The 26038-nt window shown below is 39.3% G+C and overlaps 1 protein-coding gene and 1 long non-coding RNA gene across 14 annotated transcripts in view; one reads left to right on the forward strand and one right to left on the reverse strand.

Moving 5' to 3' along the window:
• The window catches only part of LOC123865645 (dystonin), a 168551-nt gene that overhangs the window by 25319 nt on the left and 117194 nt on the right, over nucleotides 1–26038 (reverse strand). For 6 of the 12 annotated variants that reach the window (XM_045906819.1, XM_045906815.1, XM_045906818.1 and 3 more), the window contains 46 exons: nucleotides 25782–25982; nucleotides 25248–25527; nucleotides 24770–24877; nucleotides 24315–24458; nucleotides 23430–23535; nucleotides 23002–23127; nucleotides 22555–22712; nucleotides 22276–22407; nucleotides 21819–21931; nucleotides 21234–21375; nucleotides 20597–20763; nucleotides 19907–20066; nucleotides 19398–19594; nucleotides 18623–18813; nucleotides 18058–18182; nucleotides 17742–17902; nucleotides 17208–17332; nucleotides 16774–16973; nucleotides 16214–16408; nucleotides 15405–15629; nucleotides 14969–15103; nucleotides 14236–14475; nucleotides 13846–14016; nucleotides 13205–13531; nucleotides 12549–12682; nucleotides 11836–12028; nucleotides 11232–11458; nucleotides 10757–10901; nucleotides 10195–10314; nucleotides 9443–9640; nucleotides 8978–9141; nucleotides 8685–8784; nucleotides 8270–8455; nucleotides 7927–8045; nucleotides 7515–7673; nucleotides 6665–6896; nucleotides 6326–6514; nucleotides 5800–5954; nucleotides 5210–5221; nucleotides 4145–4370; nucleotides 3696–3828; nucleotides 2380–2503; nucleotides 1929–2049; nucleotides 1145–1302; nucleotides 909–1060; nucleotides 240–480 (listed from right to left, as the gene is read on the reverse strand). In XM_045906819.1, coding sequence (XP_045762775.1) covers nucleotides 240–480; nucleotides 909–1060; nucleotides 1145–1302; nucleotides 1929–2049; nucleotides 2380–2503; nucleotides 3696–3828; nucleotides 4145–4370; nucleotides 5210–5221; nucleotides 5800–5954; nucleotides 6326–6514; nucleotides 6665–6896; nucleotides 7515–7673; nucleotides 7927–8045; nucleotides 8270–8455; nucleotides 8685–8784; nucleotides 8978–9141; nucleotides 9443–9640; nucleotides 10195–10314; nucleotides 10757–10901; nucleotides 11232–11458; nucleotides 11836–12028; nucleotides 12549–12682; nucleotides 13205–13531; nucleotides 13846–14016; nucleotides 14236–14475; nucleotides 14969–15103; nucleotides 15405–15629; nucleotides 16214–16408; nucleotides 16774–16973; nucleotides 17208–17332; nucleotides 17742–17902; nucleotides 18058–18182; nucleotides 18623–18813; nucleotides 19398–19594; nucleotides 19907–20066; nucleotides 20597–20763; nucleotides 21234–21375; nucleotides 21819–21931; nucleotides 22276–22407; nucleotides 22555–22712; nucleotides 23002–23127; nucleotides 23430–23535; nucleotides 24315–24458; nucleotides 24770–24877; nucleotides 25248–25527; nucleotides 25782–25982 — 7617 coding nt within the window. The remainder of the gene's footprint in view (nucleotides 1–239; nucleotides 481–908; nucleotides 1061–1144; nucleotides 1303–1928; nucleotides 2050–2379; nucleotides 2504–3695; nucleotides 3829–4144; nucleotides 4371–5209; nucleotides 5222–5799; nucleotides 5955–6325; nucleotides 6515–6664; nucleotides 6897–7514; nucleotides 7674–7926; nucleotides 8046–8269; nucleotides 8456–8684; nucleotides 8785–8977; nucleotides 9142–9442; nucleotides 9641–10194; nucleotides 10315–10756; nucleotides 10902–11231; nucleotides 11459–11835; nucleotides 12029–12548; nucleotides 12683–13204; nucleotides 13532–13845; nucleotides 14017–14235; nucleotides 14476–14968; nucleotides 15104–15404; nucleotides 15630–16213; nucleotides 16409–16773; nucleotides 16974–17207; nucleotides 17333–17741; nucleotides 17903–18057; nucleotides 18183–18622; nucleotides 18814–19397; nucleotides 19595–19906; nucleotides 20067–20596; nucleotides 20764–21233; nucleotides 21376–21818; nucleotides 21932–22275; nucleotides 22408–22554; nucleotides 22713–23001; nucleotides 23128–23429; nucleotides 23536–24314; nucleotides 24459–24769; nucleotides 24878–25247; nucleotides 25528–25781; nucleotides 25983–26038) is intronic. The other 6 variants (XM_045906821.1, XM_045906816.1, XM_045906814.1 and 3 more) reach the window with 3 other exon arrangements.
• On the forward strand, nucleotides 13607–22136 carry LOC123865664. Of its 2 annotated transcripts, none has more exons than XR_006796015.1 (2): nucleotides 13607–13645; nucleotides 21997–22136. It is a non-coding gene; the product is annotated as an uncharacterized LOC123865664 (long non-coding RNA). The 2 variants fall into 2 exon arrangements; XR_006796016.1 differs by having other exon boundaries at nucleotides 13619–13657.

The raw sequence follows: 26038 nt of genomic DNA on the forward strand, positions 1-26038 counted from the left end.
TCACCAAGTGTATTAAAAATTCAATAAATGAAAACAACAAATGACAAACTCGATTGTCATGCCATATTATGCCATCAGAAAGTTCCAATGTCCACCTCACTCTACCATTATCAGAGGTGGTAGCACGATAATTATTTTTATTTGTATCAAAAATTCATAAGCGTAAAAAGAAAAGAATGAAAAAAGTGAAAGAAATGAAAAAGGAAGAATGAAAAAAACAAAGCTCACGTGACGCTTACCACATATCGTTGAACTCCTTGGCCTCCTTGAGTCCATGGTCTAAAGCTCTAGTTCTTTCAGCTGCCTTGGAAACCACGCGTTCCCAGCGGTGTTGTACGGATACCAGCAAGTTCTTAATGAGGATGACATCCTGCTTCTGGCTGAAGTACTTGAGGTGGGTTCCCTTCTTGTCCAGTTGGAGCATAGTTTCGCGGTGTGTGGAGACTTCCTTTTGGAATGCCTTGTGTTCTTCGACTTGAGCTGTTAAGATGAAGTTTTATTGGAAAAGCTGTCCTAGCCATCTTTTCATGATGTAGGTAGTTCTATATGAATGTTGTAGAGATATAGAATGTTGAAAATTCTTGGCATCAATAAGGGATTTAGTTTTGCACCAAAATTCTTTGCGCTACAAAAAAATGCAGGTGTGTACAAGATTAGAAAAAGATAAATCTGTCTGTACCTGACATTGCACTTTTGACTATTCAGCATTAACTAAATGTTGTTGTAAATACACAATTTCTAAATTAGATTTTAAGACAGATCTAAATCTACTGGTATCTTTTTTCCGGTAGGAGCATTATGAAAAGGATAGCAATACATTTAGAGTATTACAGTCATTTTATTTAAGAGATTATGTATAACAGAGTTTGCCACATTATTTATCAGTGTTCATAAAGTTTTGTACTTACTGAGCAAAGTTTCCATAACCCTAGAGACAGGTTTGGCGTTGGTAAGAGTTTTCTCGGCGGTAGTGAGCCAGTCAACGAAGGCTTGCAGCGCATCGTGGAACTCCGTAGCTTCTTTTAGAGCTATTTCCAATTTAATCTTCTTGTCAGATGCCCTTGAATAGAAACATTCAGTTTTAAACTGATTGCTATAATATTAAATTATAGATGAAGTGATATCGTAATGCTTGAAATGTTACCTGGATGTAACGTTGTCCCATCGGGATTTCAAGTTCCTCAAGTTGAGATGTAGTTGCGAGGTAGGGTTGGGCTTCTCTTGTCTCTTGATGTATTCCTGACCTTGCTGCAGGACGGCTTCCACCTTTGGTCTGTTCGCTTCGATCTCGTTGTATACCTCCTGTTAATATTTACCACGCGATTGATCAATTAATGATTTTGCAAAAATTTGGGTAGTACAGTAGGTAATATAAATGGAATTCCAAATTCTTACTATAATGATCCACAAAAATAAAATAATAAATTGGTTGCAGGTAAAAAGAGTGTTACGACAGAGAAGGGGATGTCTGTGTGTTTAGATCTTTCATACCGTGCGGGAATCGACTCACAGAGCTCTTCTTTCCTGAAGAACTGTGTATACGTGGATAATGCTGCTGTACACAATCTTTAAATAGAACTAATATTTCTGGTCTATTTATTGCTATCTCTTCAATAATGCTCTTTTTGAAAAAGAATAGCACTACATTTAGACCTGTTAATTAAGTTTAGAGATTGTGTGCAACAGAATTAGCCACAATATCCCACGTACAAGTTAAAAAATAAACCTGTTCCATTTGGAATAGTCTCCTGTCTACTGGACCCAATAACTTCGAGAAAGTGGTCTCGTTGAGCTATGTGGTGAGCTTTCAAAATATGCCCACAATGTAAATCAGTGGACGCATTCAAACTGGATTGATTCTATTTAAAATGTGTTAGATCGACTCGTTCAATGTCACTGACAATAAAAAAGAAGAATAAATGACTTACCATAAATCTCTCAAGTTGTTCAGTTGCCGTCTCAGGCAGACCGCCCACTGGCTTGGATGCTGCGATCACACTGTCCACTTCCGATAACCAAGACAGTAGATCACCGATCTCAGCGTTGAAGCTGTCGACAAACATATTCTATGAGCTTTTTTCATAACGAAACTCCAACGAGTTATGGGTTTAATTTATTAGTATGACGCGTCACATTCAACACAAACAACTCACGGTACCACTACGATAACGTCTTATTTTTTAAACCAACTTTGTTAGTAGGTACTATGGAAAAATATGGGTGGTTATGTATACAGTATAATTCCTCCTGTTTGGCGAATAAATAAATAATAATGACTTGATAGTAGGATAGGTAAATATAGGTTCAAAACTTTTCGGGATGGCGCAACACTCTCTAAATTAGTTCAGAGATTGTTAACAACAAAATATATTTGCATACCTTTGAGCCTCTCGCAAGGCATCTTCTAATTCAGCCTGTCGGTCTCTGGCCTTTTGTTGTAATTCCCGCCACTTTCTGTTCAGTGTAGCCAATTTCTCTGCCGTTTCTCCTGCTTCGTCGGAGCCTGATTTTGAAATAAATATTATAGCATGTACTGTAGAGAATATTTCGTATGATTTACGAGAGGTTAAAATAATGTTTTTTTTTGGGAAACGATGGATTTATCCTCATATAAACATGGTTTAGGTATATCGAAGAATTACTACCAATATTATGAATGCGAAAGTGTGTTTGTACGTGGGTTTCTTTATTGTTTTGTCCTTCAATCAAACCGCAACGCAGCAACGGATCAGCGCGTTTTTTGCATGGAAATAGTTAAAGACCTGTAGACATACATAGTACAAAACATGTACTTTTTATCCCGGAAAATAAGAGTTCCCACGGGATTTTTAAAACCTAAATTCACGCAGCCGAAGTCACGCGCATCAACTAGTTTGGATATAAAAATGATTTAAAGTGCAATGGAGTAACATAGACGCAATATCTTGCTTCATGTTTAGGTAATATTATACACCATTGCCAAACAAGAATTATGATTTTACAAAAACGTTGCGAATATGTAGTCGAAGGAAGGCGTTTTGAAACATTGGTTACTGCTTTTTTTATGAAGATGGTCGATGGTCTATGGGACATCACAGTGATCACACATAAAAAGCTTTAAGCATTAGTGCTTACATAATGGTTTTTAGTCGAGTGATAATAATTTTAATGCCAATTATAAAAACGGTTTCTCAGTAGCTTATTTAGTTAAAAATAACAGAACTAATACTGCTATTTTAAACAGAGTTATCTGTTTATTCTTATATCGGTAGAAATTCTGGGATGATTTGTTGTTAGTCAACCAGTACTTCGTCAGTTTTCTAAGTTAGTATCACTGTAAGAATCCCGACAATGATTTCAGTCGGTAGATTCCGAAAAATCGATAATTCTAGGCACTACAGGTAACTTATGACCAAAATAAATGTATAGTACCTATATGCATAGCACAGGCTGCTAATGCTGTTATTTTAATACTTTCTTTATGCCAGCATGCCGTTTCGATTACCACGACAGAATATGTTTACACTTCTTTCAGTTTTAACTTCTTTTACTGATGTCAGTTGATTGGCTGAGCATACAGTCATCTGAAAGAGTGGCCATAGACTGGTAAGACCGCAAACCAGCTTCCTATGTAGAGACGGTTACCCCATAGGCATCGTAAATGATAAAATAGGAAGTAATGTAGTAATGAAGAAGCACTGCGTGGCATGACATACCCGTACCCTGCTGCACGATTTGCGCGCCGGCCTCGTTCAGCGTGTCGACGCTGGCCTGGTGCGCCGCGATGTCGTTGACTAGCACTTTGAGCTTCGCCAGCTCCACCTCCAGGATTTGAGGATCTCCAGCCACCTGTGTCAGGGATCACGAGCTTAGTTCAGCTACATCTCCGACGTCCCATACAAACAAACTGTTTAATAACTTATTACTACCAGAGCACCCGCTTGTCCACACACGATAGAGCTGAGCAGGGCTAAACAAGCCAATTGAGCGAAAGTTTGCATTCACGTTGTAAGGGTAAATTGACGAGTGCAGTGTCGCTTTTTTACGTCATTTTTTTACTTACTGAGGGATTTAGCTTTTAAAATTATAAACTTTCAGCTTTTTTAACAGAATTTCTCACCATTCAATTGCACTACTGCTATTACGTTTATTACGTGGCACTTACCGGTGTAAGCGTATCGAGTGTGTCGCTGGTGTGTTTGATCCAGGCGAGGGTGTCTCTCAACGCATGCTGCAGCTGTCCAAGCCTCAACAGCGCCCGCTCCAACTGCTGCTGCCGCTCCACCATGCCGCGCAGCAACGCCGCCCAGCGCGCGTTCACTTCGCTCAGCGGCTGCTTGATCGCCGCCGCTTGCTCCGACGACGTGCGTTCCGTGAGCTCTGCCGCTTGCCTAGCAACCACAAGTGACATTACGACTATTGTTTCAAACAAATATTTTATAAACAACACGATACTGGAAGCCAAGCTCAGGAAGTATATTACCCTATTCAAATGCTAAGAGACACGGCTTTATACCTCTTACTGACTTCACTCAAAAATCTAATAACGTTGATAAAGAATGTTCACTCCGTAAACCTACGTATTAAAGAAATAGAGACTCTTGTTATGACGCAATAAAGTACAATTCAGCTCGCACAGCACTGCAGTCTAAAAAATAACAGACGCCTCTCCTTCAATCGCGCAAAACTTTATCTTTTATCTGCCTTTTAAGATCTTAGAAGGCAGTTAAAATATCGTGAGCGGTATAGAAGGGCGGGTCACAGGACCAGGTGAGCCCGATCTGAATAAATAACGTAATGAAGTTAGCAGGATACCAAACAACCACGTCTTTTAGCATTCGAGAGGGTATTAGCCAAAAACAGTTTCAAGGTTATAAAATATAAAATTCGTTACTAAACACGACGACATGCGATTTGAGGGGTTATTAATTATTATTATAAAAAGGTTAACTTGATTTCAGTGTTATTTTTAACGCGATTTATATTAGAGTTAATAAAAAGACAAGCTTACATTGACACAAGACAAAGAAAAGGTAAGCAACTAATAAGAATTCCCACATTGGACATACTACGTTTATGTCTATGATTTAAAGAAACTATGTACAGTCAGAAAATATTTTTTTTTTTGGTTTAAAATTGGTTTCTGCCTGTACATAGATAGAAATAGACAACACTATATTTAACGACAAACGAACAAAAGCACACTCAAAATGTGTATTATTATCCTTGCCTCGTCAAACTTCTGCTCATCAGGACGGCGCAGGGAGGGGCATAGAAAAACATGATTAATACGGAGAATTAGTGACATTACTAAGTGACATGGATAAAGCAGTTTATCAACAGGGTGAAACACTTTCTAAATAAATTAATATATATTTGAAAAAGTATCCATTTATTGAGGGATGATTACAAGTGAAGGCAAAAAGGGTATTGTTTCCTCTAATAGCTATAATATGCTTCTATAAAGGTCAATTGAATCTTTATTACTTTAAGGCTCCATATGAATGATAGTTAATGTATTATCCGTCACCATCCGAAATTAATGGTAAGTACCTTAACTTTAAAAAATCCATATGTGTAAAAATTATTTTTTGTAATCCCAAATAGATCTCTACAAAAAGCTATCTTTTTTTCGGTAATTCTTAGAGAAAGTATTAAGTGTTACTGACGTAGATATAGGTATATTTGATGTAGACATGTAGACATATTATGACGTAGGCATTCCGAACCAGTGGTAGATGCTCTTGTCGATTCAAAAGTACTTGAAAAAGTCTAATTGAACTAAACTAATTTGAATTTTGAATTCTGGCTATGTCTTACCTATTGAGAGCTTCAACCTTCACCATATGCGGATCGACCTCCTGCTTGAAGGCCGCCAGTTGCGAGATCTGGCGTTTGACTGCGTCGATGTCGGAGCCCAGAGGACCCATACGAGAGAACTTCTCCTCGGCTTTGTCGAGGAACTGTAGAAGATTCTAGAAGGGCAAATAAAAGTGTTACTAAGGAAACTCACATTAAGAAAAGTGCAGATCAAGAACGCGCCGCATCAGACATATTTTGGATGTATTTGCCGATTGATTTCCTTTATATAAATTACGCAGTATACCAACAAATTTTTGGTACAGACAGTGGACACCCATACCAAAAAATTCTTTTGATATACAATTACAGCCAGATTTCTTATTGTATTAAAGAACTATCAACTCGGAAAAACCACACCGAATCTTTGGCCAATTTGAAATTCTTCGGCCAATTTTAGAAATCAAGCAGAATAATAACAACAAAGTTTGAAACAAAAATACTAAAATGGAAATACATATCTATTAAAACTGTGTTACTGTATTACCTGTAGTGTGTCATGGAACTCCATGGCTTTCTCCATGGCATCGATGAGGTTTTCCTCTCTCCTCGCGTAGAGCGCTGTGATGTTATCCCAAGCGCTGTCGAGATCTTCCATGTGCTTCTTGACTTCAGGCTTTTCTGGTTCACCGCATATTGACATCAGAGTTGAACCCGTTTTGCGTGCTTTCTCCACCTGGTTATAAAAAGTTAGGGATCGTTTGAAATAATACGTAAGTATATAAAGACTCCACCAGGCATACCGCAGCCGGCCAAAAAATTATTATTGATACTATAGCACAGCCGCAGCGCGCACGTACCTATATTTCGTAGAGAAAGTGTTTACCTCAGGCTTGGTGTGGTCGATTTCGTGTCGAATCTCCTGCAGTGCGACTTGCTGCGCCTGTATGGCGGAAGGCTGCGCGGCGGGCGGCGGCTGTGCGGCCAACGCGTCGGCCAGCTCGCTCAGCGCAGCCATCACCGTCTCCAGCTGCTGCCAGAACTTCCGCGCCACTTCCAACGCGCTGTCGAGCGATTGCCCGCGATCGCTGGACGCCTTTTGCACTTCGGCCCATAGCCTGGAAAAATATGGATGTTACTTCTAAAGCTTTCAACAGAAATAACATTTTAAAACACAACGTCCTAAATTTGGAATCGGGAATAAATTCCTTGGAACTTTTTTGGACTATTTTTCTTTTACGCAGCAACGGATTCACATGACTTTTGCGTAGAATTAGTTAACAATTATTGACCCAAATTGAAAGAAAAGAAATCCCATAGAATCCATTCGAACAAAGTCGCAGGCAAATGCTAATCACATAAATTTCAATGAGTGATAAATATCTCGTTTAAGGCGATGACGATAAATATGAACCTACTGAAACTGTATGCAAACTCTTCATAAGATACAAAATAGAACCAACAGTTGAACCTTGGCCAACGCCTATATGAGGAATATGCATAATGGACATGATTCCAATAAATAAAATAATATTAATAAAAACAACTTTCACGAAAGTTCGTGCCCTTTTCACACTCCCAAGTCTCAACTAATCTTAGAATTTCACGACCAACAAAATCAAAGGCTTTTGTTTTTATGTTTCACATGGCTGATGATTAATTATTTTAACATTATAGTCGATACATTACACAATTTACAGAAGCTGAAAACACAGTATAGTAATATATTTATTTACTTGTTAAGCTTGTCCAGTTTGTTGCGAATGTCCCTTACAGCCGGGTCACTCTTGTTGGCCTTCGCCATCACATCGCTGGCAGCACGTTGGACCGCGCGGTACGCTTCCTGCCTCTTGTCTAAGTCTTCGATTAGAGCGTTATTTTCTTCAATTTGGTCTCTGTTGACAAGATGTTTAAGTTTTGTTAGTCCCAAAGTAGAAATGAAGAGGAGAATCGCTTCGTACGGAGCCGTGAAATTTCGAATAATATATGAATATGTAGTAGGTATGTAAATCACTTGAGTCGATTAAGTGCCATCCTAATCCGCAAAGAAGATAATGAAAGAGATGGCAGATACTTTTGGAGGTTTCAGTTAGAATAGAGTTCAATTGTAATCGAACTAGAACCGTTGTATTTAGAACTTGTACTCACTCTATCTTATGTGGATGCGCGGAGACAGGTTCGGCGCGTTGTAACTGATCCGCGGCTCCAGAGAGCGCACGTACCATGCCTTCTAACCTCTCCGCAAATACGGACGACTCTTGCAGTGCCTGTGTAGAATTGAAACTTGAGCGCAAACGTACTATGTTATAACATGTGAATCAACCTTTTTTTACTCAACAATATATAAATATAGAATTTCTTAAGATCTACAGCCGTAGTATAACAGCTAGTGTGATGATTATAAGCGCCTGTTTGGCTGACACTCACTCACTATAGGTTATAATGCCAACGCAAAATGAAGAAATCAAAAAAAAAAATCAATGTCCATTACCTGTTCGAGCTCTTGCTGTCTTTGTCTGAGCTCGGCTCGGAGCGCGTTGTATCTGTCGCAGTCGTTTTCCACAATGTCCTGCACTTTGGCGGCATCCTCTTCACCGCACAGTTTGGAAAGTGCTTCTCCGGTCTTTATTAGCTTGTCTACGAGCGGCTTGTGACCGGCGATAGATTGTTGCAGCATCTACAGGAAAAAGTATTTGAACTTTAATGTGTATGTTAGTATGTGTGACTATATGTGTATGTTAGTATAACTCTTAGAGTTACTATAAATAAAAAGGTTAGCGCCATTTCTAAATTTAATAGAAAGAGAAATACTTTCAAAAAGCCATTAAACAAAATAAGAAGAAGAATAGAAATACTTTGATCAGCAGTGGGAAAAAGATATGATTGATGCTTGAAAAAAAAATTACCTCGTTCTTATCTTGTTGTTGCGCGATATGATCTGGCCGTAGAGCCGGTAACGCCAAAGCGCTTACTGCCTTCTCCATCTCGTCCAGCCATGCGGACAGTCTGTATGACAAGGAAAAAGCTATGTTTTATTGTAAAAAAAATCTTATCTAATTTATCCTGGATTGTCTAAAGAGTGGACATAGATCATTCTCGGATGGCTACAAACTAAAGACACTTTTTGAAAAGACCTAGTTTATTCAACATTTTTTATTGTTTATTCTATCTAGTACGATAAAAAATATGGAAGTCTTACCCATTGTGCGTATCAGCAAAGTGCTCAGCCAATGGCAGAGCTTGTTCTAAGGCCGCTAGCCGCGCTGCACTCAGTTGCCCAACCTCTTCCATCATCTCTTTCAACTCCTCGCTTCTCTCACGAATCACTGCCGCCTCTTCGGAAGATTGGCATTCGCGGAGGACCTAGAAATGTGTTCATGGTTTCAGTAGGGAAAACTTCGTATGCTAGATCGCATTAAGAAAACGTTAACACTTAAATAATAAAAAAACAAACTTAGATGCCTCATTTTGCCAGTGTGCGAATAAGACTTCACATTGTGTGCAGTGGAAATTGTTTGAAATTCAATGGTATATATAGTATGGTATTCAATGGTATATATTCAATAAAGTTGAAAAAGAACTAAAGCAATCACAACAAACCGAACCTAATAGTCAAAATTAAAAAATTGAATACAATTCAACAAAGAAATTCAGTTAGGTATACCTTCTTGGCTTGGCTGAGCAAATCTCTGGCGCGCACTCGCTGAGCCGCGACGTCGTCACTAAGCGGCCGTTGCTCAGAGAGCTGAGCGCGGAGCACGGAGGCTTCGCACCCGGGCGGCTCAGCTGCGCGGAGCTGAGCATCCACCGCTCTGAGCCATTCCACTAGTTCTTCCATATCACCGACTACTTCCAGCGAACGCTGTGGACAAATTGTAACTTGATGACATTGTTACATTGAGGGATGTTTGGCCTCATTGTGATAACGCATATGAATCGATTGCGATTGTTAAGCAAAGTTAATCCAAGTCGGTATCTGGACGAGTGATCGACTTTGGAGATCCGATTTGGCCTTTTCTGGTCATCTGTGCCTCAGAGAGCACATCGAGCCGTTTAGTCCCAACTATTATCCCTAGTACCTACGTCTAATATAATTAATAACTCTAAAAAAATATGAGTTGAAATCTTTTGTATCTTGGTCGAGTTGTATGCGGAAGGAATCGGAATCTGGGAATCGAAAGCGGATCTGGAAACCCACCACATTATTATCTCATGAAAACCCCTATCACTATGCAATGATGAATACAATGCAAAGAGAGAGACATTGTTACCAAGAATCTGTACATCGCATTCACCTTTGGTTAATAAACTTGGAGTCATTGTTTTTATTCAAAGGATTGGAATTAAAGGGGGTTCGTAATCAAGCCTTGGAACCCTGAAACATCCTTCTACCAGCCATAATAAAAATGAGTTTACCTTCTTGCTTAGCAGCAATCGTTCAGCCTTGCGTTGTACTTGTTCGGCAATGGTGTCGAAGCGGCGGTTGTCGCGCGTTATTATTCCTTCCACGTGCGTCGCGCCCTCTCCCGGAGATGTCTGGAGGGAATAAAATTTGTAAGTACAATTTTGAAAAATTGAGAACCTATATACTAATATTATATTTTAGTTACTTTAGGAAAAGAAAAATAATGAAAGTACGGTCGTCTAGATCATAAGATCGCACAATATATCCGTTGCTTGCTCTGATTAAGCAATGTTGATCTAGTGGAACCTATATCTGATCTATGATATATGATGTAATAATATAATTACAATACAGTAAAAAGACAACGATATAAGCTCTAGTCTAGCTGTTATAATCCTACAATATATCAATCGATTGGCCTCTTAAAACAACGTAGCGAAAATCAGAGTACCAGTAAGCCATTACTAACAGTAAAAGCTTGTAGCCTGTCAATCGGTTCAAGATAATAAGCTAACCAGTTAAATGCTAGGTAAGGCTAAGAGACGTAGGAGAAAGTGGCAGATGATATCTAACCTGGCACAGCTGTGGTCCCACTTGGTTAATGTTATCCAGCAGAGGCCGGAACTCCTGCAACTCCGCCTCTAGTCTCAAGATGTCCTCCTCGCGCGGTTCCACGGACTGTAGACACGTTTCGGCGCTCGACATCCATTCTGTTAACCTATAATAATAACATTTCAGGCTAGAATGCGGCAATGCGGAATGCGGAATGAATTTAATGAGACCTAAATATTTCCGACTTATTATTGAAAATAGCCGACTTACAAAAAGGAGAAGGTTCTCACAGAATGGAATTTTTTCATTTCGAAACAGATATGCATATGCATACTTACTACGCTAAGAATGATCAAAATTGGTTCAATAGAGCCTGAGATACAGTTAATTATTTACAGCTGCAGGCGAGAGCAGTACAGTTAGAAGGAAGGGCATTTAATTAAACTCATATAGGGTATCAGTTTCTAATGTGCCTTAATATCAAAAGTATACTCACTTTGAATGACTGTTGTATAGCTGCTGCACTAACGGCAGAGTTTCAGAGGCAATCCTCAGCAAGTCTGCACCTCGTGACGTGAGCTCGTTGAATCTCCTTTGCAACGCGTCTAGTTTGTCTTTCAGTTGCAACGCCTCGTCTCCCGAGATGTGTTTCATTAGTTCAAGGCCAGACTCCACTGTACTGTCTACAGCTTCTTGTTTGGAGGCGATCTCTTCGGTTTTTTCCTGTTGGGTAATAGATAATATAAATTCTGTAATCCTAAGTACATACATATTTTAACCTATAAGCATTATTAAGACTCGACGTCAAGTAAATTGAATCCATTAAAGGCTATTCCTCCATAAAGTCATATTACTAATCCGTTGATTAGTAATATGACTATTTCAGATCATATTTTTGCCAGATTCGGATCAGACCATTCGACAAAACTCAGTAGCAAGGTTAACTTTAATTTTTTCTTTTCTGTGCTTACCTCACCACATCATCTAGAACAGACGAATAGGTATTTTAACAAGACGTCAATGATATCTCAATTTTTTGCCCAAACACTTCTATAATATGCTAAAGAGTTTTATAGTCATCTGACCCTAGAGATACTTACAGCTAGTTCATCCATTTGTCTTAGCAACTTCTCCATATGGACGGGTAAGATCTTCCTCTTGGCCAAGTATTGTTCCATGCCGTCCATCCAGGCGGACAGGTCTTGATACGTCAACACCAAGTGACGCAGACCCTTGCGCGAGTTGTCAAGAAGCTCACCGATGTTTAGACTGTGGTCTACTAGTGCTTGGTATCTAGAGGAAAATTCAAATTAATTCCAATGATTAGGAAAACTAAACATGAAACACTTATAAGGCTAAAGATAGTGTGTCATCACCACATACATATTAGTAGTGATAGTCTTCTAGAGTTCTAGAAGTCGGCCTTCTATTAGTGGGGTTTAGGTTCCAGCCCTGGCACGCAACTCTGACTTCAGAATACCACTTGCTTTAACGGTGAAGGAAAACGTCATCAGGAGACCTGCCTGCCAGACAGTTCTCCATAATGATCTCACAAATGTGGTTTCCCACAAAAATTGTAAGAAAACTCATCCACTGACTATGTAAGTCGCTTTGCGTACCCTTGTATCTATTGGCGCACTAGGTAGGGATTACTTCCAAATATAAAATAAATAAAATAAACAAGCTTTTTATTTCTTGCATTACCCTAACTTCCAAATATAATGTGACATTTATTTACATTTGAATTTTACTAAACGTTTAAGAAAATCGGCTTCCCAGATTAAAAGTAAAGATTTTTTCAGTTTCAGTTTACCTGTCAGTGGCGGCTTGAAGACGGTCGGCAAGAGTGGTGGCCTCATCGTCTCCCACCAGGCTCATGAGTTGAGACGCGGTCTCCGTCAGTTGTTTGAACGGAGGTTGCTTCGTTAGCACGTCATCATGGAGCAGCTAATATAAAAAACTTTATTAAATAGGTGTACAATCCAGAAAGGTAGATCCACGACAGAAGAATTGAGCATGGGATTGATTCTGCAAAGTATTTATTTGACATTTAGCAACTCCAGCTCCTTTAGCACAGTAATGTGATATCTATTGCGTGACGATCGATTGGTTGGCTGACATTCTATGACTATTGGCTAAAATGTACAGTTGCAGCAAAAATACCATTAACTCAAACAACAACTATTTCGATGGTAACAATATGACGATCAAAATCATCTTGATTGGGTGACACTCTCTGACTATTGACTAAAATGAGTAGCAATAATACCACTACCTTTTGGCTAAGTTATGAAGGCAGTTCATAATAGGTCGAGAGCTGTTAACTCTCAAAACTGTTATGATGATAGGGGCTACTGTGTAATTGCATCGGATAGATTTGTATGAGGTTGTCAAAACGTGTCTCTTGTGTGAGGATACAAAATATAATAACAAAGTTTTACAATCAGTACATCTGAAGAGACAAATTACCTTGTGCTCTCGGATCTTCTGCTGGATCTTTTCCTCATCAGTCGGCACCAGCTCCAGGGTTTTCAGCTTGCGTTCCGTCACTCCCAACCATTCCACTAGAGGTTGCAATTGTTCTTGGAACAGTTTTGCCACCTTCATGGCTTGTTCCAAATCAAGCATCCTCTGTTGTGCTCCTTGCGTCAACCCATCGAATCTCTGCATCAGGCCCTTTAGTTGTTTTTCTATAACTTTTCTTTCGGCGCTGTCGCAACCGGCGGCGACCTCGTTGCCCATTGCGAACAGAGACGACATGGAGTTTTGGCGATCCATCAACATTTTCTTGAGGAACTGTGAAACAACATTAATAATGTGTAAATAAATATCGTTACGGTTGCAATATGAACTCTATTACTACCCATATAACTACATTACTAGGCACCCATATTATAGATGCGAAAGTGGGTGTGTTAGTTGGTTTAACATATTCTTTTAATAATAATGTTTTGCATGAATATCGCTATGAAGACCTGGAAAGTGACATGGTTTACTTTTTCAAAAAATTAAAGAGTTTCTGCAGGGTTTTAAAAACCTAAATCCAGACGGGCGAAGTCTCGGGCATCAGCTAGCTGTCAAAAAATCACACCTGAATGGGAGAAACTTACCTTTTGCTCCTGTAATTGTGCCTTTACCACCTTATAATCGGCTGAAGGTGGTTTTTGGTTGTTAACCATGTCTTCCGTATCCGCCAGCCATTTCTCGAGTCCTGCCAATGCTTCAGCGAATTTGCCCGATTGGAGCAGTCCCACATCCAGACGACGTTCACGTTCATTCATCTTTTAAAAAATGTTACAGATAAGTGTCATGAAAAGTTAATTCCTTAAATCTAGTAATTTTCTTGTCTCAAAGAGTTTGATATCCATCAAATGCGCAATTCACGACTAATAAATTTAATCCAAATATTACGACTTATTAAAAACAAACCAAGAATTATTTTAACACAATATTCAGTTTTAAGAAAAAGTGTTATTTTCCTGGTTACGATAAAAGTTTACCTTTTCCTTAAGAGCATTCCACCGGTCGTTCATCTTTTCTAGATCCTTCTCCAGCTGTTGAGTGGAGACCCCTTGCAACGCAGAGCGTACAAGGCCCTGGCCGATCTTGTTGCAATGGGACACGTTCACACCTAGAGGTTCAAGTGTCCTTTGTTTAAGGTCCGCGAAGTCCTTCTGTTGGACGCGAATTTGGTCTACCTCGGAAGAAACAGGCTTCAAGCCTCTCACTTGTTCTGCAGCCTGAGTAGAGAAAAAGAAAATTTATTAATGTTTAGTGGCAATATTAAAACTTTAGTACAAACATAGAACATAATTTTATGTTTTTACCAGCGTTTACCCTGCCTATACCTTGACTAACGTTTCGGACTAATCTATCGTGAACTATTAAGACGTAATGTTATGCTTGTCTTCTGAGAGTACATCAATGACGCACTCATGCAGAACTCCGAAACTATCTTAGAGACACGTGAATATGTTGATTTAGTACCTGAATTTAAGGTTTATACCTCATGCTGAGGAAAACGAAATTAAATGCATAAGAATCTAAGGATCCCTAAAAATCCCCTGTCACTATATTGTGATAAATGGAATTGAATTAAGCATGGCCATAATCAATGAGGTGTTCTGTAGACATTGCTTGTTTTTTTTTTCATTATTATTTATGTATATATTATAATCAATGAGGACTTCTATGCAGAGAGAGAGTGAAACCTATAAATGTCGATTGGGTTACCTCATCCACATCGTCCATAACGGAGTCGTATGCCTTATAGAAGGCCTCCAGTTTGCTAAGTGTATCGTCCAGGTCTTGTTCTTTGGAGCGCGCCCTTTCGTCCAGTTTGGCCAATTGTTTGCGGATGCCTTCCACCTGTACAAATATATTTATAAACATATATTATTTGAACGGGGAAATCAGTCATGTATAAAAATATAGATGCTAAACATGTGGTAATTAACGAGAAACAATTAATGTTCCATTCCAACTCGCATGCGAATTTTCGAAAGTGCGCCTCTAATTTCAAAACACGTTTCTCCGCCTCCCTCTTCCATCCGCTTCCCACCACCTTCTTCAGGTTGTTGGTCCAGGGGCTGGAGGTCATCCTGCACTTAACATTAATACTAACAGAAACATAGACTGTTTAAATTCTTTGTCTAGTAAAACTACTAACCTGATCTCTGGCCTTTGAAGACTCAGCGAAGCCGCTATCGACCAAATTCTCCGCCGCTCTCTCCGAGTCCGCGACTAGATCGTCAGCTTGTTCCAATCTCTTGTAGAAACGTCCCAAATCATCTAACTGCGCCTTCACTGTCTTTATCTCGCGTCCAGGTGCCTTCATGCTTTCTAGCTCTTTTTCTAAGTCGGTAATATCGTGGGATACACCTTTCACTTTTTCCTGTTTAAAGAGTAAAATGTTTGAATTTAAAATAAATCCTCAATACCTACTTTTAAAACGGCGATAAGTATTCTTAAACGTGTTTTTATATTTTTCCCATAGTGCAATTAAAAAGATGGAAACTTTGAGTATATTATGTTGTTCTCTTAATTTTTAAAATTTCCACTAATATAATACCTATTAAAGTTTTCAGCCATTTGCTATCTTAGATTAATATAGGATGGTCTAAATGGATAGATAGACAGAAAAACTTTATTGCACTAAAACAAACACTATAAATCAATAACAAGATTATAGATTAACTAATTAACAGAAACCGATCCTCAAAACTTCCCACACACTGTCACTGTCAGTAGGCAACCTTGACCCATTGAAATGAGCACAATTTTATTTATACTACTTTTATCCGCCGATTTATCTGTGTGAAAGGATCATGTTGTATATCATAGTCTTTTCGTCTCATCATCAGTCTGACTGTAAGCGATTAAACTGCGACTGCATCTAAATCGGATCAATGGCTTTTGGGTGATGCTCGTATAAAACATAAACCACCCAACATTGACTAGATAAATAGTTTATCTCACCTGGAATTGTGAGAAAGCAGCGGCTGCTCCAGCTAATCTTTCCCGGGCGTCTTCGGTCTTGGCCTCCAAGTCTTGCAGACGTTCGGCCAGCGCTTTGGCTGTCTCCTCTAATACCGGTCTAGCACGGTTGCCCTCTTCAGGTCCACCGTACTCGATCGCGAGAGCTACGATATCGTCGGCTGCCATGTTGACGCTCTAAAGAAATATTTAATTGGGTTAGTCTTATTTACATTATATAGTTTTGTGTTTGCCGACAATCTTGCCTGATACAAGGCAATGTTCTAGATTAGAATGCGCTTGAAAACATTATTTCCTATTGCCTGGATGATTCTCAAGTAATCCGTAGGGAACACGGACGCTGGAATGGCGTCGTACGAGAAATGTTTAAGTAAATAATTGAATTTCTGCTATGAAAATAGTTTTTAGTGGCTCTAGATTATAACGAAAAAGATCTAGGTAGATGGAAATGATGGACCATGCAGAAATTGAAACTGTTTAATATTTATAGATATACTAACACAGTTCAGCCAAATGCTACTGAGAGAATTTTTGCTACTAACCTGCAACGGCGCTCTCAAAGCATGTACGTGATCAACCAGTCGGGCCACCGCCTCTCTGGCTGCCGCTGGCGGTGCGACCAGTGCGGCTTCCAATTTCTCTTCACATCTTGCCAAGGGAGCTTCTACAGCGCGGACCTTTTCGAGGAATTCGCCGAGTTTTCGCGCCGTAGACTCGAGGTATTCCACTTGCTGGAGTACTTCTGCACCGAAATAATAAGAGTTTGTTGAAAAAGTATTGTGATAAAGGCGAAGACGACTTACAACGCTAAATAATAACACTCAAAAACAGGCTAAATCTTGGGTTTTACGCCAATATGACAGCAAAATTTTGGTGAAGCACGAAAAGTCATTAGAAGTTTAAAACAATCAAATTGCTATGATATGATAAGATGTAAACTGTAAAGTTAGATTTCTTATGAGATAAAAGTACGAACCGTTATTAATCCTGTCCCATCTCTCCTTCATGACATCCAGTTGTTTTCTAACAAGCTCTTGATCGACATCGCAGGCGGAGATGAAAGTTTCACCAAGCGTTCTATTATTTTCATACTCTCCAGACCTGGACAAATAAACTTCTTATGAAAATGCGGGTTACATTACTATAAATTGATCTTTTTTTCACTCGCTTTATCCATCAGCTTTACATAAAACGGTTCTAGTTTTATCTAGGGATACCAATCATCACAATAAAATCTCGATTCGGCAACTGAATTTAGCTTGATGTACACATTAACAAATAAATAGAACACCAATTTTGAATGTTGGATCCTAACTAAAAACGACGAAAACAGCCTCCTAAATTTCGTTGCAATTCAGGATAATACTTTTTGTTGGATCACAAATTTTTTATAGAACCGAATGTTGTCAAAACTAGCAAAGGCCCACCCAAGGCCATGATCTGATCATGATCATATAATATTAGTCACAATAGAAACTCTACTAAAGATACAGAAATCGCAAAGACTTACCTCTTCCAAACATCGTTTCTAATCTGTTGCAACTCTCGAAGTTGTTTCTCCACGTCTTTCTTAGTGAAAGCAACCGGTGGTAGTTTGGTCAACCTGTCTTCAGCATCAGACAACCATGGCAGGAAGGACTCTTGCGCTTTGTTGTATTTGCGACAGTGTTCCTAAATAAGTAACGAAAACACGTTTTATCATTCTTTTCATAAATAGTATCTCCGACAAGCAACTAAGTAAGAAAAAAAAATTCGACATGGAACTAAATATGAAAAAAAAAAAAATTACTTCAAGCTTAATCTTGTTTATTTCAAAAAATCCTTACCATAGCAGTCTGTAGTCTTGTTTGCCTATCGACTGTCTCTCTCTTGAGTTTGTCCCACTGTGTCTGAATCCTGTCTAGGTCCTTACGTAGTCCAATATACGCTGGCTTCTTTTCCATCTCACGACCTGGGTAAAATACAAAAACTTGAAAATTTCGTGTAGATTGTTTAACAATATTGGCGCTGATCTAAGAGTTATACCATCAATTTTATACAGTTGTGTTTACGAGCATAATATGAGGTATCATACAAAATGTGCGAAGAATAGATACATCCGCAATAACGAATGCATTGTTTTCCATTGAGTGTTTTGAAGAGTTTATATCAATTAATTGATTAAGTCATTAATATAAAAGACACAAAAAATTGACCATTAGAAATATCGAAGTATGAGTTTTTTGAAAAGAGGGACTACTGCGTTTCACGCCAGCTTCTTCGCAGTAAAATTTGCTTTGCGAAACATTGCGTGGTGTATCTCTACAAACAGACAAATTTTTCGTCTCAAAAAAGCAGGTTAAGTAAGCTTACTTGAAAAAACTATTATTTACGGTTGTATTTGATACAAACCTTTGTCCAACAGCATGATGATCTCGTGTTCGCGCTGCGTGAGGTCTCGGTATAGCGGCTCATGTTTGGCCACCTGTTGCTGAAGTTTGTTCTTATCAGCCGACACCTGCAGTCTCCCCGGCAGGGCTGTCAGTTCCGACTGCAGCCAGCCGAGAGTGCGAGATACGCTCTCTTCGAGGTTACGGCCGTCCCTATGAAAGATACAATTGATAAGGCGACCGTATACTCGTGTACAACTGCACATGGCTAAATTCTATACAGATAACACTAAATGAAGCATCTGTCCGAGTTCGCGATAAAACTGTTTTTAGATATTTCATCATCAACTATAGAGCCACGATAAACCGTTCTCTCTTATCTGATATGAGAGATTGTAACGAGATGTTGGCATTTCGGTATATGGCCGGATTTATTATTAGACGCATAATAAAAGACCTATCCCGCTTATTGTAGAATTCTTGTTTTGTTTTGAAAATATGAATAAATGTGTGGACATACTAAACTTGCGCTACGAATAACTAAATGTCATATCAACGCCGCGCGTCAGATGTACGCTAACAATATCCTGACCAATCATTGCTATATTTTAGAAAACTTGATTTGAATTGTTTTTAACTGCATAAACGTATTAACCTAAATAAAAATAAGTGTATTTTAGACTATATCAGAAGTACTTAGGAACGAGGCTATTTGTGTGGGCGGTGGGTGTGATTCTTAACTAGTAACTAGGATGTTATGTCAATATACTACGCAATTTGCCATTTATAAGACTTACTTGAGGGCAGCTTCAATCTCCGCCTTCTTGTGGTCCAGTTTCCGTTGCAGCGCGTCGTACTGGCGCGCCGCAGCCGCCAGCTTGCCCTGGATGTCCTGGCGCGCGCCCGCATCTGCCAGCACGTCAGCCAGCGCTGCGCCCGCGGCTTCCAAATCCGCGAGCAGAGGGCGTTGGCCTTCCAGTTGCCTTTCTAGGTTCTGTCATGAACAATGTGGGAATTTAGCACGCACGTTGAGCGTATCGTACGCGATCTAGCAGGAATTTTTAGGCACCTTCTGGGCAGGCGCACAACACATTAGGCTACATCCTTTCCTACTTACTGTTTGGTGTGATTGCAATCAAATGCAAGCGAACATAGTTATAGTTTGTACGTATGATTTTGTTTTGAGTACTAACTACGTAATCAAAATTCGCCGTTTTTATGGTTCCGTACCCGAAGACTGCCAACGGGGCCCTATTACTAAGCCTCGTCGTCTGACACATTTTTGCGGAAAACGTTGAACACCTACCTCAACCTCCCGCAGTTGATCGGCGGGTTCGCGTTGTGCCGACACATCGTCCAACTTGTCGGATATCGCGTGCAAAGCGTTCCTGAGTCGCGTGAGGCCGGCGTCGAGTTCCCTGGACGTATCCGCAGCCGCGCCCAAGCTTTCTGCGCGTTGTTCCAATCTGAGAGCAAACAGAATGGTTAAATGAAGAACAGATGAGTACCTAGAAGTTTGCTGAATACCAGACCCAAAGTGGGGACATATCCATCGTGACTATCTTGAGGCAATTTTATATAACGTTTCTAAACTTCTTTAATGTGAAAGTGAAAATCGAGAGTTAGCAAGCAATAAATAGTATAAAAATCAATCTATTCTCATTGATTTCATTAATTGCTGTAATTTTGTGTCATGGGGTGGTCTAGTGGTTTAAGTTGTTTCTTTTATTGACGATGGAAACAGGCATTTTGTGAGACAAAACTAGACAAATTTTTAAACAGGCGTGTAAAAAACATACGAAACTTGAGATGTAAGGAGCCCGTACAAACTGGCCGAATACATTTGGTGAATGTGAACAGGACCACTTGAAATACTTGCTGGCTTGTGGGTTTGGAATTTTAAATATTGTTTCTCATGAAACAGACTCAGTTCACAAGTTGGCTGTCACTTGGCGAACGCTTGGGCCATTACACACTGGAGCATCAGATAACTTACTTATTGAGGAGATCGTTCCAACGGTCTTGCAGCAGTTTCAGTTTTTGTCGCAACTTGTTTGCATCGGGATCGTTATCTGGCAACCTCTGCAGGACAGTGTGAGCCACTTCTTCCAGATGTACCAATTGAGGTTGTTGACTGCGGAACTCTTCCCGCAGGACTTGCACCTAGTTTAGAAACAAAATCATTTTCATCAATGTAAAGTTAGTTCTTGACTATAGACACATAAATGATAAGTGATAACTGATGCAGTCTGATAGACGAGTAAGCCTATAAGTTCTATATTAAGCTCACACCAAGTAATCTGTTTTTACAAAATTAAGACTATAAGTGTATCATATATTTTTATTCTTTGTAATAAAGTCTTTAGCAATAAAGATGTTTAAATAAATAAATAATGCTGCCTTATTGCATTTGTGCAAGTAACACTCAATACTTACAATTTGGTCTTTTCACATATGTGGCGTGAAGTTACAATTTTATTATAAGTATAAATTTTTATGACGAACCAAACGCTTCAAAAAGTTTCCTTGGGTTCCCTTGACTTATTGACGCCAAAGAATCGCATTATAAAGGCACAATTTAGTCCTATAAAACATCAATAGAGATCTACTATCTTCTGTCAACCCAAACTAACCTGTTGCACTTGAGTCTGCACCACCCGTGAGTCTGACGAGATGGGTCCAAGCGCCGCCATCATGCGCTCCTTGGAGCCGAGCCACTGCGAGAGGGACGCGTGTGTGTCGTGGAAGTCTTTCATTTCCTCCATCACGCGGATCCTGGGGGTAAACGAACGTCAGAATGAACTTTTCAACTTATTATAATCTAGTTTCAGCGTACTATGTCAGTAATTTGGCAAAAAACTATTCCAGATGATTAAATTCCCATGACAAGATACGTGAAAAGCAAATTCAATAACAATTAATCAGATAATAATGTAATGTTCAAAAGGGGTTTCAATTCACTGTGTGTTGTGATTCATGGAACAATCAGAAACGTTAAACACTAACTATGTTTGTTGAATTTAATTGGATATGTACTGAGTACGGGAGTTAGGAAGAATCTGTATGATGAATTGAAACATTATAGAGAAAGCTACTTACTAACATAATTATATTATTCAATGAAAAATGAGAGTGTCACTAAATGGAGAAGTTTCTGCTAACATGTTGAGTAATCTATGCGATGAGAGTCAATAAATACTGCGGCCACCATAACTTACTTGTCTTTGAATGCTTCATGAAGTGCTTTCCACCTTGAAGCCACTTCTTCAGACTCGTCGTGTAACCGATCGGCACCTTCAACGGTTTGCTTACGACGTAAAAGTTCTCGGACCTGATCATAAATACACACAAACATCCATACAACAAATCACTACCCATAAATTATAAATGCGAGAGTTTGTTTGTTGGTTTGTCCCTCAATCACGTCGCAACGGAGCAACGGATCTACGTGGATTTTTACATGGGTATAGATAAAGACCTTGAGAAAGACATAAGCTACTTTTTATCCCGGAAAATCAAGGAGTTCCCACGGGATTTTCAAAAGCCTAAATTCACGCGGATGAAGTCGTGCACTCAGCTAGTCCTTAATAATTTTATTTATGCTGTACAGAATTAATCCTAAACGTAGCGTCGCAAAAGTCTTTTGTTGTATAAAACGTGTTTCAATCTATTTACCTGAGTTTTAGTGGAGTCCAAAATGCTTTGCTTTTCGTACATCTCCTCAAGCACTGCGCGCGCTTGCTTGATAGTTTTGTCGGCTTCCTCTTTATTATTTGGAACCGACTCCTTGGGAAGTTGCCTTTGGACCTGTCAATATTTTTTGTATTAAATAAACAAGTACTTTATTATACCTTACCCCCGAATACTAAATGAAAAGTAGAGTTTATTTGATTTTTTGTATTCGGTCGCGACACAATCAATTCTAAATGAAAATAGGTTCTCAGTACAACTGACCTTGTCTAGGAAAGTGTTAAGGGCTCGGAGACTATCGAGATGCTTCCTGACTTCTTCCCTAACGGAATCCAATTCTGACTGTCTGTCCGCTAGTTTGGTTCCCAGTAATTCGTATCTGTTGTTGATTTCAGATATCTGTTGCTGTACTGGTGATAATTCTGAGAAAAAATATCGAATTATTAATTTAACGTCATTAAATACACAAGGCAGTCCTTTCAATTTTAGATTTTTTTTATTAGTTGCTCTGTAAAATGCAACTATATTTTTACGCGTTTAAACTATGTTGTACACAAATCTTAAAATCAACTTAAGTGAGGATCTAAAATCATACCATCATACATTATCAGATTTAGACCTTTTAATATAATTAAGAGTATGTACAACAGAATTAGTGATATTATTAGGTCAAATTCCTTGGCTTGTTTGTGGCAACAAACTATAACATACCTTCAAGATGGAAGCCATCTTGGCTGGAGCGGCGCGAGGAGAACCCTGACGATGCAGAGTGTGCGGAGGCGGGGCTCACCAGCCCGCGCGCCTTGCCGGGCGAGGGCGAGCGGCCTTCCACGCGGCCTGTGTCACAGTTCGGTATTCAACACAAACCTCTTAAATACTACCTCTTATTTTTAGCAGGAAAAATTGTGAAAGAGGTAGCATTAATACAGACAAAATGAGTTTTGGACTCTATCTCATTCAAGATAGAGTCGAATACTCCTAATAATGTAATAGTCGCAATTTTCCATCCAACTGATATTTAGCAACACAAAGGTAAAGAATTCAAATTCAATGGCTGAGTGTTGTGGAAATTACGGCAAGATAATGTATAAAGGGGCAACACAAACTAGATATACATATAAATAAAGCTGCACACTCACTGGGCGTCTGTCGCTTAGTGGGGCTGTAGAGTTGCCTCTTCCGGTGCGGGCTGTCCGCGCGCTCGCCGCGCGTCAACGCCTCGTACGCCGCGCCAGCTTCGTTCACCTGAACAAATTATAATTATATTGAAGCCATTTCTTTCTTTCTCCTACAGTATGAAAGGGACGGCATATTTGGGTGCCCATCGGCTGAAGCCGAGCGGAAGAAGAGTTGTGCATGCTGCGACTAAACGATAAAAAACAAGAATCTGATTGTTTTTTTTTTTTTTTAGTTTTAAAAAGTTTAGACGTCATTTAACTAATTATGTGGATCTGTACAAATATCACTGATAAATGAAAACGTGCCTACTTTTTAGGCACAAAAGAATATCCCAACCCAATAGCCCAACCGGTAAAAGAGTGGACTGAAAACCGAAAGGTCGACGGTTCGAACCCCGCCCGTTGCACTATTTGTCGTACCTACTCCTAGCACAAGCCTGACGCTTAGTTGGAGAGAAAAGGGGAATATTAGTCATTTAACATGGCTAATATTCTTTTTTTTTTTTTTAAAGAATATAATAAGTTAATAAACTATCAAACATATAGGGACAAAAGAAGGGCAAACAAAACAGAATAAAGAATTTGAAAAAATAGGGTATTTGACTGATGTCAATATCTTACGAAGGATTAGAAGAAACAAAAAAAGTAGAAGGAACATAATTAGGTATTAAAAAGTAGGCCTATACGTCAAAGGATGTGTTGATCGCAAAGGAATGTTAAGTGCGAAATTAATTCATACTGATAATATTATAAATGCGAAAATGTATTTGTCCGTCTGTTTATAGTACTAGTTCATAATAATAATGTTTGTACTATCAGCCATAAAGACTTCGTTTATCAACAAACCTTATCAATATTGACGGAGAAGTCCCTGTACTCCTTTGCGAGTGGTCTCAGTTCATCTTGCTGGTGTTTGATGATATCTAAGTCGACGGCAACTGGACGCAGATGTCCAACTCGGTTTTCCATTGTTTGAAGCCATTCCAAAACCTGGATGAATTTAAGTAATTGATAATTTTTTGATACACTGATCAAAATTATAAGAGGATACTAATATAAGAAAAATAGCTGTAAATGAATAGAGTAAGCTATTCGCTTCCTCATATTTAATACGCACTGCTAGAATTTGGAATACCTCATGGCTTCCGTTTTCCACAATTACATTATTGAGACCTACAAAAAAAAGTGAATAGGCAGCTTCTAGGCAGTCACGCTCCACCTTAGGTTGCATCATCACCTACTATTTGATGTGATTGCAGTCAAGCGCATGGCTGTTTAATTAAAAAAAATGGATTTCATACCTGTATCCTCAATGATTCGTATTGGTTGAGCTGGTTCGCTCTTTGCTGAGATAGTTTTTGTTTCTCTTCTAACGACACGTTGAAGTCACGCCACTGGTTCTCCAAGGCCTAAAATAATAATCATTATAACCTTTATAAATACAAACAATACGTATGTATCTTTAATGGAATGTTTTGATTTAATACCAAAAATATTAAAACAAGAAATCTTTTAATCTTTGATATTTATTTATTTTGCTGGTCTGTCGTGTGTCAACATGTTGGCCCTTAGGTCTGAATTCATACAACGTTCAAGGCGGTCGTACACCTCTGTGTACCGATCAATGTGGGCGATCGATACCAGGGTAAAAGCAATTGAAGCTTTCAAACTCGGCCATTTCGCAAATAAGTAATACTAAGTTCATTTTTTTTTTGTTTATGAGCCCTTAGGGTTTGAAGCCCGCGAGTACTTCGATGTCACATAGGTGAATTTACGTACCTTCATTCTGTCGCGTACGACGTGAGTATCAGTAACATCCTTCTTGGAGATGAGTTGTTTGCCGTTCCGCAAGCACTCTTCCAGCAGCGGCATTTGCTTGTCTCGAGCGCTCGCGAGGTCGGCCAGCCTGTGGCGGTCGTCACGTGCGTCGGCGAGCTCCGCGAGTTGGGAATGCGCCGACTCCAACGTCGTCGCTTGCTGGGTGAACTGCATGAGTTCCACTGACACCTCTTCCAGGAACTGTGTGCGTTTGAATGAACGCTCTAGTAGCTTTTCGTACCTATGACAACGAACAGGGGATGGCTTTTTATATGAATGTTACAATCTAAATACTAGAAACCAAAATAAACTTAATGATCGCTTCTAGGCTAAGTTTAGTAAGTGTACAGGGCAAACAACTTGAAAATTATTGGAGATGTCTCTACAATGTAAAGGATTATTAAATGTTGTCATCTAATAAACAAAAGCTTGGGAATGAGTTTAACATTTAATTTAATGCTAAAATTATTTGCATATTGTAAACCACTAGCTTACCTAGCATAAATATCTTCAGCTCTTTGTTCCAGCTTCTTAGCAATTCTGGCGTTGGAAGGCGTTAAAGCCGCATCCCTTGCAGATGACAATAGTTTATTTAGTGTCGGCCTGCGAGCTTCAATCTCGGAGTGGCTGAGCCTTTGCTCGCGAACTTGCTCGTCGAGTCTCTCTCGGATCAGAGAAACGGGTTTCACTTGACCCCTGAAAGATAATTTGCACGTATGATAATGACATTGAGTAAAAAAATTACAAGAACA

Source organism: Maniola jurtina, chromosome 5, assembly GCF_905333055.1.
Source record: "Maniola jurtina chromosome 5, ilManJurt1.1, whole genome shotgun sequence".
In the NCBI taxonomy this organism is placed as follows: Eukaryota; Metazoa; Arthropoda; class Insecta; order Lepidoptera; family Nymphalidae; genus Maniola; species Maniola jurtina.